Raw genomic sequence first — 15,200 nt, 5'->3', positions numbered from 1 at the left:
AGGTGCTGAGAGGTGTGAGCAGGTTGGTCTTGGTTCTGCCACTTGCAGAACCTGATCTGGTCTTGGTTCTGCCACTTGCTGATTTCCTTGTAAATTATTTTGATGGGTATGGCCCAGACTCCTCCTCTTTCCCTCTGGCATCGAGGGGTACCTTTGCACTAATCTTTGATGAGGCTCTGGTGGGACACTTGCACACTGTATGGGTTTCCAACAGGGGAGGAAGAAGTCTATAGTCTCTGTGGAGCCCCGGATGCTGGTGCAGAGCTCTTACCCCAGCTGTTCTGTTTCCGGGATGAGTCTGAAGTACATGTATGGGGTGAATGCCTGGAAGAACTGGGTCCAGTGGAAAAACACGCAGGAAGACCAAGGAGATCTGAAATTTGGAGGTAACGTGTTTAGGGGCAGAGGACTGTCTATGTTGAACTGGGGAGGAAGGTCAGGTTTTCCAGTAGAATCATTCTAGGGTAACGGGAATGAATTTGCACAGGATGATCCTGGAGATGTATCATCCGAGAATGATGGGTTGGGGGTGGGGAGGGGTTATGTTAAAGAGATCAGGGTGGAATGCACGGTTTTCTTCTCCCCTTTGTAATCTCACAGCAAGCCTGTGGAGTAGGTTAGGCTAAGGGAGAGATACTAGGCCAAGCTCACCCATCAGCTAGGTGGCTGAGTGTGTATTTGAACCCCAGTCTTCCCAGACCAGCACTCTACTACCATGCGCTGTCACCAAGATCTGTACATTTCTACTTGTGCAATACTTAGTCTACAGAATCAATGGTGGTATTTTGGGCATTTGTGTCCCCTGCAGTTCGGCCTGTGAAGCTCAAAGAAGACATCCTGACCTGTTCTTTTTCGGAGCTGAGTTTTGGCTTGTGCCAGTTTATACAGGAGGTGCGGCGACCAAATGGTGAAAAGTATGATCCCGACAGCATTTTGTACCTGTGCCTTGGAATTCAGCAGGTAACACATCTTCCTTCAAGAGCCTTTGTTTCTGTATGTATGTCTTGGGGAGTGGCCAGCAAATGGGATTGCTTGGCAGGTTTCCACAACGCGGCGTCCATGGATCTCATGGTGCCCAAAAGTGCCTCCCTGGTGCCCATTTGTAAGCAGGACTTGTGATTGGCTGCCATCATTCAAATGAAAGAGTTTTCATGGCTGCAACAGCAGCTGCAGCCACTGATGGATCGGACGGATTGAGCTTGTGGTTCCGCTCCCCCTTCAAATTTCCCTTCTTTTTATTCTCCCTTCTCTTTCTCCCTTTCTCCATGCTGGGTTTTTCTGTGTTTCTTTTTATTCCACTTCTGAGATTCGTTTGCAAAGCAAAGAGAGAGATGCCATGTTTGGCTTCACCGAGGCAGCCATTTTGGGTTTGGCTCTGCCTACTACAGATGCCAATTTGGGGTAGCCTCAGGGATGTAGGTATAGATTTTTATGGGGGGGTCAGGGGGCCACACCCCCACCTGCCCCTAGGGCATGGTCACGCCTCCAGAAGCCCCACCCCAGGCCTAGCGCTTATAAAAGCAGCTCTCCGAGGCTGGGGATGGCAGACTCCCCTGCCCTCCCCTGCCCCTCCCCTCTGGGCAGAGGCATAGAGGGAAAATGGAGCCTGGTGCAAAATCTGAGTTATGCACACACACACACACACACACACACACACACACACACACACACACACACACACACCCCCGGGCAGCTGCTGTGATGCTGGAATCCACCCCCAAACAGCATCACTTTCAATGGTGTTTAAACTAGAGAGCCCAAATTCTCCTTTTAAATCCACCTTAAAGGGAGAATCTGGGGTCCCTAGTTAAACAACATTGAAAGTGATGCTGTTTGGGGGTGGATTATCCCCCACCCTGAAACAGCATCACTTTCAATGTGGCATAGTGGTTAAGAGCAGGTGCATTCTAATCTGGAGGAACCAGGTTTGATTCCCTGCTCTGCCACTTGAGCTGTGGAGGCTTATCTGGGGAATTCAGATTAGCCTGTGTACTCCCACACAAGCCAGCTGGGTGACCTTGGGCTAGTCACAGCTTTTCAGAGCTCTCTCAGCCCCACCCACCTCACAGGGTGTTTGTTGTGAGGGAGCAAGGGCAAGGAGATTGTAAGCCTCTTTGAGTCTCCTACAGGAGAGAAAGGGGGGATATAAATCCAAACTCTTCTTCTTCGTCTTCTAAACTGAGGACCTCAGATTCTCCCTTTAAATCCATGCCAAAGGGGGTGGATTTAAAAGGAGAATCTGGGGAAATTTGGGGGGTGCCTGCTGTCAGGAGTGCAATTGTTAAGCTAGAAGCACCAAACCTTCAGGGTATCTTTAGGAGTCTCTCCTAATGATACCACCCAGGTTTGGTAAAGTTTGGTTCAGGGGGTCCAAAGTTATGGACCCTCAAAGGTATAGCCCCCATCTCCTATTACCTCCCATTGGAAACAATGGGGGATGGGAGCACCCCTTTTGGTAGTCCATAGCTTCGGACCCCCTGGACCAAACTTCACAAAACCTGGTTGGTGTCAATAAGAGACTTTCCTGATAATGCATTCCAGGTTTGGTGAAGTTTGGTTCAGGGGGTCCAAAGTTATGGACCCTCAAAGGTGTAGCCCCCATCTTCTATTAGCTCCCATTGGAAACAATGGAGGATGGGGCACCCCCTTTGGGAGTCCATAACTTTGGACCCCCTGAACCAAACCTCACCAAAGGTTTGGTCTCCCAAACAATCCCTGAAAGTGTCCCCCAAACAATCCCTGAAAGTTTGGTGCTGCTAGCCCAGGGGTCGGGAACCCGCGGCTCGCGAGCCGCATGCGGCTCTTCCGCCGCTGTTCTGCGGCTCCAGGAGCCGAGCCGCGGGCCCCCTCTTCACCCACCCTGCGAGGAGCAGGGCGGGCGCATCAATCGCCCGGCGGCCGGCAAGGCCGAGCTGCCGGGCCCCTCTTCCACCCACCCTGCGCGGAGCAGGGCGGGCGCATCAATCGCCCGGCGGCCGGCAAGGCCGAGCCGCCGGGCCCCTCTTCCACCCGCCCTGCGCGGAGCAGGGCCGAGCCGCCGGGCCCATCTATGCCTGCCCTGCAGGCGTGGGGTGTGTGAGCGGGCGGGGGGGGGCGCGAGCGAGGAGGGGGCGGGGGGGCGGAGGGGGGGCGAGTGAGCGAGTGGGGGTGGGGGGGAATAGGGGAGGGGGAGCCAAATGGCTCTTTGAGGGGAAAAGGTTCCCGACCCCTGTGCTAGCCCAAACAATGCGCCCCCTGCAGGCCAAAAACCGAAAAAGCACTAAAATGTTTTAAAAACCCACCAACGGAGGGGCGGAGCTTCGGACATGAATGGGGGGTTCAAACCCGAGAACCCCCCCTTACCCACGTCCATGGGTAGCCTTAACCACCCCATATCAAAATTCCAGTGGTGACCACAGCCTCAAAGGTTTGGAGACCTCAGGACCTGGACGGAGTCCTTTCATGTTGATCAGCCTTCAACTCCTTTCCTGAAGTTATGGTCCAATAATAGCCTTTCAGAGATATCTTGAAATTATTCTTTATCTGCTGAATTGGGCTTAGTTTACCCCATTCCAAGGTCTGAGTGTGAGTAAACGGATCACTTTTTCATTTTATCTCTGATGAGCAAAGAATAAAAACCTCCTACACTGCTTCCAGAAGTTACACAGGCCTTTGGGCGACTCTGGGAAAGATAACTCCACCCACGGTCAGCACTTTTCTGCCCAACCCAATGATCCTGACGCACCATAGAGATGTTGTACATAAAGGAGAATGAGAACATAAGGATAGAGGCGATCCCTTAGGATTTTGTGGACTACCCCATTTCCCTGGCCATGCCCCAAAGCAGACTGTTGATTGGAGAAGAGGTCAGCCTGCAAGAATGCTGAAGGAGTGTGTAGAGCAAGAGGAACTACAGTGGAACCTCAGTTTTCGTTGGTAATCCGTCTGGGAAACCTCAGCGAAAACTGAAACCGGTGAAAACCGAGGCTCCCATTGGCAAGCAATGGAGCAGCAGGGGGTTGCCGGTTTTCGCCGCAAAATTAGTGCGTGCGCGCCAATGAAACCAAAGCGATCAATGAAAACTGAGACAAAATTTCCACCCAAAGAATCGGCAAAAACTGAAACCAACAAAAACCGACATCAACTATAACCGAGGTTTCGCTGTACTTGCCACTGCGAGGATTCTGATTTGGCTACCACGAGCCAAGATGAAAAAAAAAGTCTTTAATTTTATTAAGAAGTAAACATTCTCGATGATCAAAAAAGCTTTAGCTAATAGAACTTATATTCGTCTGATAAAAAACCAATACTGTCCAAATCACGGTTAACCATAAAATAATAGCCTAATATGGTTAACGATAGTAGCGTTGCCTATAATTCCAAAAGAGTAAGCAAAAGCAAACAAACTTATCTGAACCCAAGTTTGTTACATTACACAGTGCACAAAGTAACTCTTTGGTATGTAGTTACAGTTTATCAGTGTCAAGTTCTAGTACATCTGGAGAGCCGCAGGTTGCAGACCCCTGTTCTAGCATAATATTAAACCATCTCCATTGACATAACTACACGCATCCATTGAAAGAGCTTCTAGCCCACCTCCTCTGTAGGAGACTTCAGTTAAACTGCCCAACTGCCGCAGATAGAGTGTTCGCTCTCTGAAAATACCTCCCATTCAGTCTCTTCACAGAATGACTTCCCTGCTTTAGAAGGAAAGAGCAGAACTAAATCCGTTAGCCCAGCGGTTCTCAACCTGGGGGTCGGGACCCCTTTGGGGGTCGAATGGCCCTTTCACAGGGGTCACCTAAGACTCTCTGCATCAGTGTTCTCCATCTGTAAATTGATAAATGTTAGGGTTGGGGGTCACCACAACACAAGGAACTGTATTAAGGGGTCGCGGCATTAGGAAGGTTGTGAACTACTGCGTTAGCCTGTTTCTACATGGGGCACAAGCTTACGCCATTGTTTCTTTCTTCCCTGGCAGTACCTGTTTGAAAATGGCAGGATAGACAACATTTTCACCGAGCCCTACTCCAGGTTTATGATCGAGCTCACAAAGTTGTTAAAAATCTGGGAGCCTACAATACTTCCAAGCGGTAAGTTTGCTGTCTTTGTTTTGTGCAGAACGTTGTGGATCTTTTCGTATATATCAGAGTTCACGGTGCTGCCTCAGGAAGGAAATGATGGCGTCAATTAAATCATGGGTGGGCTGATTTTAGTGCTGGGTGATTTTTTTTCCCCATCGCCATTTTTGAAACTAAACTCCCTCTGATCCTCCAACATGGTTTTTTTTAATTTATAAATGTATTTATTTATTTATTATTTGAATTTATAGACCGCCCAATCCCCAAGGGGCTCTGGGCGGTGCACAACACTATATAAGCAATATAAAACAAGGGTCACAATGGTGACCAAATACACTAAAATCCATTAAAAACCATTAAAACCCTTTAAGCAGCGGTCAAAAACAGTAACAATAATAATGATGGCGTCCCGTAACCCAATTCCTTTAAACCGCCCCAAAAAAGGAGGGAGCGACTGGACTCTTCCTTAAAAATAACAATAAATATACAAAAATAAATTATAAAATAGAGAGCAAAGGACCAAGGAGCAAAGCGAAGAAGGGGGGGAGGGGGCTCACCTCAGCGACTGGACACTCCAAAAGCCCGGCGGAACAACTCAGTCTTACAGGCCCTGCAGAATTCACCAAGGTCCCGCAGGGCCCGGACAGCTGGAGGGAGAGTGTTCCACCAGGTCGGGGCCAGGGCCATAAAGGCCGCATCATTGAGGGGCCAGGCCGCATCATTGAGGGGCCAGGAACCACCAGCAAATTGGCCTCTGCCAAACGCAGAGGCCGAGTAGGGGCATATGGGGTAATGCGGTCTCTCAGGTACGAGGGTCCCAGGCCGCGTAAGGCCTTAAAGGTCAAAACCCATACCTTGAAGATGATTCGGAATTCCACTGGGAGCCAATGCAGCTGACGCAGCACAGGTTGGATGTGATCATGAAAGGAGCCCCCTGTGAGCAGGCATGCCACCTCATGCTGGACCAGTTTCAGTTTCCGAATCAAACACAAGGGAAGGCCCGCATAGAGCGAGTTACAATAGTCTAACCTGGAGGTGACCGTTGCATGGATCACTGTGGCTAGGTCTGCCTGAGAGAGGAAGGGGGCCAGCCGCCGGGCCTGACGAAGATGGAAAAAAGCAGTCCAAGGGCCACCTGGGTCTCCATTGAAAGAGACGAATCCAGGTGGACCCCCAGATTGCGGACGGAGGAGGCCGGTGCCAAAATGGCCCACTCCCACTCCGGCGGCTGGAAATCCCCCACCCCTCCCCTGTGCCCAAGCCAAAGGATCTCCGTCTTCGATGGATTCAGTTTCAGCCTGCTCTGCTGCAACCAACCAGCGACCGCCTCCAAACAATGCTGTAGAGCTGCAGGGGCCGTGACCGCTCCCCCCTCCATCAGCAGAATGAGCTGAGTGTCATCAGCATACTGATGACAGATCAGCTCAAAGCTCCGTACCAGTTGAGCAAGTGGTCGCATATAGATGTTAAATAATAGCGGGGATAATAGCGCCCCCTGGGGTACACCACAATAAAGTGGGCACTTCCGGGAGGCTTGATCCCTGCACCACACTTGCTGGCGTCGGTCCCGGAGAAACGAGACAATCCATTGAAGGACAATGCCTTGCACCCCGGAAACGGCCAGGCGGTGGGCCAAAAGGTCATGGTCGACCACATGAAACGCTGCGGTAAGGTCTAGCAAAACCAGCAGCGCCGATCCGCCTCGGTCGAGCTGCATACGGAGCGTATCTGTGAGATTGAATATTCCAGATCTTTTAACAGATAAAGCATTAATTAATGTTCCATGGTATTCTTGGATAATGAACACCTTTCTTCCAAGGACCAAGCTTTAGTCTAGCCCGGTGTGTCTTGGAAGGCTGCCCGAAGTTGACCAGTGTTGAACGACTGACTGGATCTCTCTTCTTCTCTTTTCCCCCTCCCTTCCAGGTTACATGTTCTCAAGAATTGAAGAGGAGCATTTATGGGAGTGCAAGCAGCTGGGCGCCTATTCCCCTATCGTTCTCCTGAACACCCTGCTTTTCTTCAACACCAAATACTTCCAGCTAAAGAACGTCAGCGAGCACATGAAGCTGTCATTTGCGCACGTCATGCGACGCACCCGGACTCTGAAGTACAACACTAAGCTGACTTATCTACGCTTCTTCCCTCCTTTCCAAAAGCAGGAGATAGAATCAGGTGCCTGGTTAAGCCGTGGGGTTGTGTGGGGCTGGAGGGTGTGGCCTCGGTCATCAAGTTGGATGGAAGGGCAGGTTGGTTTCTTGTAACAGTGTTCTGGAGCTGTTGAATTTGGGTCTTCCGGATCCTAGCCATGAGGCTCTTAACTGCTACACTTCATTGTCTCGTTTTAGCCTGCAGGTGGGCAGTCTTGTGTCTTGAATGCTTCCCTCAGTTCACACAAATCACCAAATTGTTAAAAAGCGCATCAGTGCAAAGGTTTGAGGTTCACCTTGCACATTAAAACCTCTATATGTTGAAGAGGACATTTCCTTAATAGGCCGTTGTGTTTGTTTATCAGGCAGTTTCCCTCACAATGCATAGCAATCTCCATCACTCCCTTCACAGCCTGAAATGGCAGAGTTAAAAAAACAGAACTGCTGAACCATCTAAACTGGACTCTAGAACTGGCGGTGACCCCACCTCCACTCTCCTTTTTCTTACTAAGAAGGGAAACTTCATTTATTTATTTTATTTGTGGATTTTTGCACTGCCCTTCCCTATCAGTCTCAGGGCAGTTTCCAATGCCTGATAAAACAATCTGTAAAACATTATAACTAATCTACCATATTTTCTCGCGTATAAGCCGACTTTTTCATCACATATTTTATGCTGGAAAAGCCCCCTTGGCTTATACTGGAGTATATACAGTAATTGCAAGATGGTGGCCAGAACTGGGGCTACTGTGGGGATCCAGTAAGCATGTTGCTGCTTTTTTTCTAACTCACCAGAGAGCTGTAAAAACAAGCTGTAAGGACAGCCTGCATAGCATTACAACTAGGTTGTGTGTGTGTGTGTTACAAGAAACTGAGGCATTTCTCTCCTAAGGGTTATTGGTGCATTGCATTCTAGATGAATACAATTCTTCATACAGTAGTTTACTGCCAAATACTCATGTTGCTGAAGACAAAGACTTTCTTTAGAGCAAAATTTAGGCTGGTATGGCTATGAATTCCAGAATTATTCTACATTTGGAGGAAAACAGTGATTCATTTGTGTTCCTAGGGTCCTGGAAAGCTGCTCATCCCTAATGCAAACTCTGTTAAGCAACTCTGTTTCATCTTGCTCCCAAATCTTCTGTTTTTAGCTGCTACTGAGTCAAGTTCGAAGGCTTATACTCGAGTCAATAAGTTTCCCAGTTTTTGGTGGTAAAATTAGGTGCCTCGGCTTATTCTCGAGTATATACGGTAAAACTTAACATATTAAAATACAATTTAAAATCAGGAATGTAGTAATGTGGAACCATCACCATAGATACCTCAACTGTATACTTAGTGGAACAGCTCTATTTTACAGAACCTGTGGAATTGTGTTAAATCCGCAAGGCTCTGGTCTCCCTAAGCAGAGCATTCTCCAGGCAGGGGCCAGGGCTGAAAAGGTCCTGGCCCTGGTCGAGGCTAGCCAGACTTCCTTTAACTTTGCAACCATAGTTAGTGCAACCAAAGTCATTGTCATTTTGGCTGACCATAGCGACTGCAGTTTTTTCTTTGTGGTATCACCCTGTTTCTTCTCTTCTGTACTGTCCCATCAGATAAATTAGTAGGCAAAAGAAAACGCCACGAGGGTGAAGAGGTCCCAACAGCCGTGGAGATGGTTGAGAACACTGACAACCCCTTGAGATGTCCAGTCCGGCTGTATGAATTTTACTTGTCAAAATGGTAAGTGACTGCAGGAGTCTTTATTTCTGTTTCTCCTTCTCAATCAAACCTTGTTATCAAAGAAGAGGAAAGGGTTTGCATGCCGGCATTGCAGAAGGGGGTATTCCTGCCCCAGCTCTTGATGGCTGCTGCTTTTGGCTGAGTTCAGAGATCCTCTCATAGCCCAAGAACATAAGAACAAGCCAGCTGGATCAGACCAGAGTCCATCTAGTCCAGCTCTCTGCTACTTGCAGTGGCCCACCAGGTGCCTTTGGGAGCTCACATGCAGGATGTGAAAGCAATGGCCTTCTGCGGCTGTTGCTCCTGAGCACCTGGTCTGTTAAGGCATTTGCAATCTCAGATCAAGGAGGCTCAAGATTGGTAGCCATAGATTGACTTCTCCTCCATAAATCTGTCCAAGCCCTTTTTAAAGCTATTCAGGTGGCCATCACCACCTCCTGTGGCAGCATATTCCAAACACCAATCACACGTTGTGTGAAGAAGTGTTTCCTTTTATTAGTCCTAATTCTTCCCCCCAGCATTTTCAATGTATGCCCCCTGGTTCTAGTATTGTGAGAAAGAGAGAAAAATGTCTCTCTGTCAACATTTTCTACCCCATGCATAACTTTATAGACTTCAATCATATCCCTCCTCAGATGTCTCCTCTCCAAACTAAAGAGTCCCAAACGCTGCAGCCTCTCCTCATAAGGAAGGTACTCCAGTCCCTCAATCATCCTTGTTGCCCTTCTCTGCATTTTTTCTATCTCTTTGATATCCTTTTTGAGATGTGGCGACCAGAACTGAACACAGTACTCCAAGTGCGGTTGCACCACTACTTTATATAAGGGCATGACAATCTTTGCAGTTTTATTCTCAATTCCTTTCCTAATTATCCCCAGCATAGAGTTTGCCTTTTTCACAGCTGCCATGCACTGAGTTGACATTCCCATGGAACTATCAACTAAGACTCCCAAATCCCTTTCCTGGTCTGTGACTGATATCACTGACCCCTGTAGCGTGTATGTGAAGTTTGGAGTTTTTGCCCCTATGTGCATCACTTTACAAAACCGCAAGCTCCATATGACTGAACAAAACAGCAAGCTCCATATGACTGAACACTACTCTAGGTGAGGTTTGACCAATACAGAGTAGAGTGGTACTGTTACTTCCCTCAATCTAGACAGTATACTCTTATTGATGCATCCCAGTAATCCCTTATTGATGCAACCCATTATAGCTCCCAGTATGCATCCCTTATTGATGCATCTCAGTATAGCTCCAATCCTAGTCTGTTGCATCCCTGGAAGAGCTTCTTCCTCTTTCACTGCCCCAGCCAGCAGCTGTTTCTGAGCAGAAGCCCTTGGGGGCAGCCAATTTTTAAAACTCCCATCCTGCTCCCTCAAATTTCCTGTTTAAATCTTGCCTCTATCTCAAACCTGCTTGGTGTGAAGCAGCTGCTGTGCTCCGAAGGAAGTAATTTCTCTTTATAAGTTTTGTTGAGATTGTTATACATGCAAACACTTTGAGAAGTCTACGAAAATTTTAAGAACTATTATTTTGGGTGGAAGGAACTGGTACTGATCATTCGTGACTTATATGTTGGGGAGAAAAAAGGAAAAATTTATTCCATTTTTATACCTGTAGGTTTCGGGATTCTTCTCTGCTGTTCCAGTATTGTTTGAGAGGAACAGGATTGATATTCTACCCAGACCCTTCCACTTTCTGTGGTTGAGTCAGCTTTTAAACTCTGGTTCTTTGTGTTCCGCCACTCTGTATCTTGAATTACTGTACAGCATTCTGTTTTTGCATGTGTGTTCTAAGTGAGAACCTTAACGCTGCCAACTTTCATAAACCCTGTTTCTTCCCTGCAAAACAGTTCCGAAAGCGTGAAGCAGAGAAGCGACGTCTTTTACCTCCAACCGGAGCGTTCATGCGTCCCCAATAGCCCTATGTGGTACTCCACTATGCCAATAGACCCGGGAACTTTGGACATCATGCTAACGCGCATCCTTATGGTCAGGGAGGTACATGAAGAGCTTGCCAAAGTCAAACCGGAGGACTCTGATCCTGAACTTTCAGACTAAAGATGAGAGGAGGAGGAAGGTGGCATTCCCTCTTTTTTTGTGGTTTTTATTTTTTATTCCTTACCCTGTCCAGTAGCAACTTTCGAAAGCACCAAACTGTGAAACCTTTGGGAAATATTCTCTGTCTCGTTGCACCGACCAGAAACTTCTCGGGAGGTGCTGTGTGAGCCATAACGGAAAGCAAACTAGAATCTCAAAGGACAGAAACATAGCAAGAAGGCGCAAGAAACTGAAGTCTGCATAAAAGGATGGGGATCGGTCCTGAAACACACTCTTTGAGATGAACTTTGTACCTGATCCTTCCCCCCACTTCCCCCCCCCCCAACCCACCGTGGTGCTTGTTTTGGGATAAAAACCGATTATGGATTTTTTTTCCTTAAAAGGAAACCTGTTGTGTATATCCTCTTCCCTATAACCATGGAAGCAAAGAGAGCTAGAGTCAACTTGGGCTGGTTTTTGTAGCCTGTCTGCTGGTGACACATTTGTGGAGTTTACAAGATAATTTTCCATATGGTTCAAGGCAGTGTGGTAAGGTGCAAACCGGTGGAAACACTGTCTCTGACACAAACACACCCCAGTTTCCTTCCCTTCCTCCCTTTTTATTTTTATTTTAATTTTGAATTGATGTTCAGTAAGGCTGACTCAGCCAGAAGCTGGAAGGAAGGAGGGCAAGAATTTTGTGTCCTAGGGGAGAACTTGGCAAGGATCCTGCCAAATCCCCATTCTTTTTAAACAGTGACTCTGTTGGGGCTTTTCACTGGGCAGCTGCTGCGAGCCAAGCCAAATTGTTTTATTAGAAGGCCAGTAATTTCAAAGTGTATACACAAAAACAGTTAGCCACCAAATTCCCTCCTCTTCACCTCCCCTGCCCCACTACCCCACGCCAAGGTGCACACACACATGGTTCAAGGTGTCCTTTTTCTCACGGGCTGCATAAATCCTCTCTCTGTCCTGTCTGAAATTCTTTCTTAATATCTATACACTGCTGCTCTGGACGGAAGGGCCCTTCTGGCTTTTGCCGACGTTTAAGTTCTCTTTTTATTTGAAAAGACTATTGTTCCTCTCTCCCTCCCCCTTTCTCTCTATCCATGCTATTTGCCCTCCAAAGAAAAAACTTCTGATGGCGTGGCTGTTACCCCTCCCTCCCTCCTACCCCCTGTATTCCTCTCCCCAGATGGAAATCCCCTCACCTGGTTCCTCACCAGGTTAAATCAGTTCCACCATGGTCTCAAATATAAGTTTGGGTTTTTTAATACCTCAGTGACAACTTGTAAGTTTGGACTATTTTTAAAAGCAGAGAGAACTGTATATACTGGCAGTTTTGTCCAAGCATCAAATTTCTAAAACAGAGTTCTGTTTTTTTCTTAAGAACCAAACCCCTCTCTGGCTGAAAATCTCAACAGTTTTGAACAAAACCTCCTTTTTTGTGTGTGTCCGTGCGTGCGTGTGCACATTTGAGGTTTTCTTTTTAGCAGTAACGACAGTAACAATAAAAGCAGAGCATAATAGAGTTTCTCTTGCCCTTGTGTCCTTGGTAGTACTGTTCCTGCCTGTAATTAAAATCACTAATGTGTTTTTAAAGTACAGAACGTTGTATGAAATAAGGTTGGGGGGTGTTTTTGGTATCCCCATCCCTACATTTGATTTCTGTACAATTTGTCTCTTTCTTCCCACTCCACCCTGATGTCTGATTTCTGAACACAGATCCCGTTTAATTTTATATCCTGAGTGAAAAAATAACTTGAAAAAGAGAGGAGGAAGAGTTGAAACCGGGCCATGAACTCTCCAGCAAACATCTTAGATTTTGAAGTCCACTAATTTTTTTCCTAAGTGTTTTTAATGCTAATTTCCCCCCAACTCCCCTTTTCCTTCCCTTCCCATTATAGCTGTATGAATATGTAGCTGAATAGCAAACACACTGTTACTGGTTTTTGACAGCAAATATGGTTTTCTTGAAGTTTAAAAGAAAGTCCTTCACAATTTTTTTTCTAAACCCAATTTTTTTTTTAACAACAGATAAGATCCATTTATTGTACGGCTATTAAAAAAGAGAAAAATTTTAAAAAGTGGTGTCTTGGTTGCATGTAAGTTTGCCCAGAGTCCTTATACTAATCTGTAATTGAGAAAGCCCACAGTAGGTGGGGAATTCCTCAGAAGTGCAGCTATTTATGTCTGTCAGATTGTTTCTTTATTTTTTTCTTAGAAATTGTGTGAATTAATTTTTTCTTCTTCAGGGAATTAATAAGCAAGGGAACGATCCAAACCATCTTGTTGAATTCTTAAATGAAAAAAAAAACTTTTCGTGGGTTTTCCCTTGATAGAAGTTAACAGACAGATTCCCGTAGAATAAAGCAGTATATTTGTATATGATGGATGAGTACAGTTTTCTTTCTGCCTGTAGAACGCTGCTTGTTTCCTGTTCACTCGGGGGGGTGGGGGTAGGGGGGGTGTTCTGGTATTTTTAAGAAGCTGCAGTGAGATTAGGGAGAAAGATGTGTGGCACTTCTGGGGTTGCTATGGCTTTTTACGCTGATTTACCAGCTATGCATCCCTCTGGCGCGGAAAAGTCCTCCAAGCAAATTCATGAATTCTGCAATGAATTTGATAAGCTGAAAAAACAGTTTTCACATTTAAATCTGTTTTTAAAAACTTATCTTAAGTTGGATGGGTTCAAATGGATGGAGGAGTTTGTAAGACACAAATCGATGTTTTGTCAATTAAGAATGTAACTGCCCTGTTGAATTGGATGGAAGTGACCTAGACGAATGCCTTTTTGTTTGTTTGTGGGCTGGGTACCAGTAAGGGACTGCCTACATTCCCAGGTGGTTCTGCCTGCCTGGCAAACAAAATAATGTTTTGTTCAAGCTGACTGGAATGGATGTTATTTCCACTTTTTTTTCCTTTTAGTTCAAGGGCTTTCAGAAGACAAAATTCTCTAGAAAAAAGGAAGCAAAGAAAAACTGATGATCTAACAAAATATGTAATTTTTGTTCACGTCAGCTTCTAAATCAGAGGACTGGAAAATAGGGATCCTGGTATGGGGACCTGGGAAGCTATAGACTGGTCAGCTTCATTCCTGTCCCCAATTGGTACACAAGCAGGAATGGTCGTGGCTTAGAGGTCGACCATCCCAGGTTCAAACCTTGGCATCTCCAGATAAAAGCACCAGAAAGGTTATGAGCAACTCCTTGACCTGGGAGCCAGGAGAGCTGCTGCCGCCAGTCTGGGTATGTTAATACTGACCTTGGTGGATGAGTGAGTGGTCCGACTCAGTATCGGGCATCTTCCTGAGTATAGCTATAACAGTTTCTAACCAGATTCAGTGGAGGCATGCCTTTGAGGGACCCATAGAGATGTCTGATACAAGATGGCTACCTTTTTAGGGAAGGAGCTCAGTAATAGCTATGGATTCCTTATGTGTTCCTATCTGTAGTTATAGCTAAGAAAACACCCACCTATGTAATGAGTGTCACACATGACCATGAGGGTGGTATGATCTCACAGGTGCTCATTACTTGCCCGAGAGATGCAAGATGAATCATTCTCCAGTAAAACCAGCAACATCATAAACCATATACCAGCAATCCATACCGCAGAAATGAAATTGCCTCCAAGGTAACATGATTTACTGCTGCCCAAAAAGTACTCTCAGAGAAGACAGCTGCCTCCTGCTACCCTCTCACTGACTGGGTATTTACAACACTTTCCCTGCTCAAACTCCCAAGATGTTTCCAAGAGGTACAAATGCAAAATAACAGCTCCTTCCCCCCGCCCCCCGTTCCCTCAGTGTATAAGAGCAGAATCTACTGATCCCTCAAGGTCAGTATTGACCACTCTGACCAGTAGCTACTTTCCCAGGAAAGGTCTTTGACATCATCTACTACCACATCATTTCTAACCTAGAGTTGCTGGGGATTGAACCTGGGACTTTCTGTATGGAAGGCAAATGCTTTTCCACTGAGCCATAGGTCCTCTTCAATACACATGTTAGTTATCTGTCACGTCGTCTTTTTAAAAAATGGACTTGTTCTCCATCAAGTTTCTAGTGCATTTTACCTCACTCTTACTCCAAAATGAGCCCTGCATTCTGAGTCAGTAAACCAGGAGGCAAGATCAGGGGAAGGCCTCCACCTCTATGCTCCATTGATGGCACACCAGAGTAACTAGTTGGGTCACTGTGTGAGAAAGGGTGGTGGACTAAATGG

At 46.5% G+C, this 15,200-nt stretch overlaps 1 protein-coding gene across 4 annotated transcripts in view; it reads left to right on the top strand.

Annotated features, from left to right (window-relative positions):
- ZMYM4 (zinc finger MYM-type containing 4) overlaps positions 1-13,365 on the top strand; it is a 70,462-nt gene extending 57,097 nt beyond the window's left edge. For all 4 annotated transcript variants that reach the window (XM_048499877.1, XM_048499879.1, XM_048499878.1 and 1 more), the window contains 6 exons: positions 215-386; positions 809-960; positions 4,961-5,072; positions 6,987-7,235; positions 8,806-8,932; positions 10,788-13,365. In XM_048499877.1, coding sequence (XP_048355834.1) covers positions 215-386; positions 809-960; positions 4,961-5,072; positions 6,987-7,235; positions 8,806-8,932; positions 10,788-10,995 — 1,020 coding nt within the window. In that variant the 3' untranslated portion in view covers positions 10,996-13,365. The remainder of the gene's footprint in view (positions 1-214; positions 387-808; positions 961-4,960; positions 5,073-6,986; positions 7,236-8,805; positions 8,933-10,787) is intronic.
- The last annotated feature ends 1,835 nt before the right edge of the window (positions 13,366-15,200 follow it).

The sequence above is a fragment of the Sphaerodactylus townsendi genome, linkage group LG06 (genome assembly GCF_021028975.2).
Source record: "Sphaerodactylus townsendi isolate TG3544 linkage group LG06, MPM_Stown_v2.3, whole genome shotgun sequence".
Taxonomy (NCBI): Eukaryota; Metazoa; Chordata; class Lepidosauria; order Squamata; family Sphaerodactylidae; genus Sphaerodactylus; species Sphaerodactylus townsendi.
The sequence above is the reverse complement of the archived record's forward strand: the minus strand, read 5'-3'. Positions and strand labels throughout refer to the sequence as shown.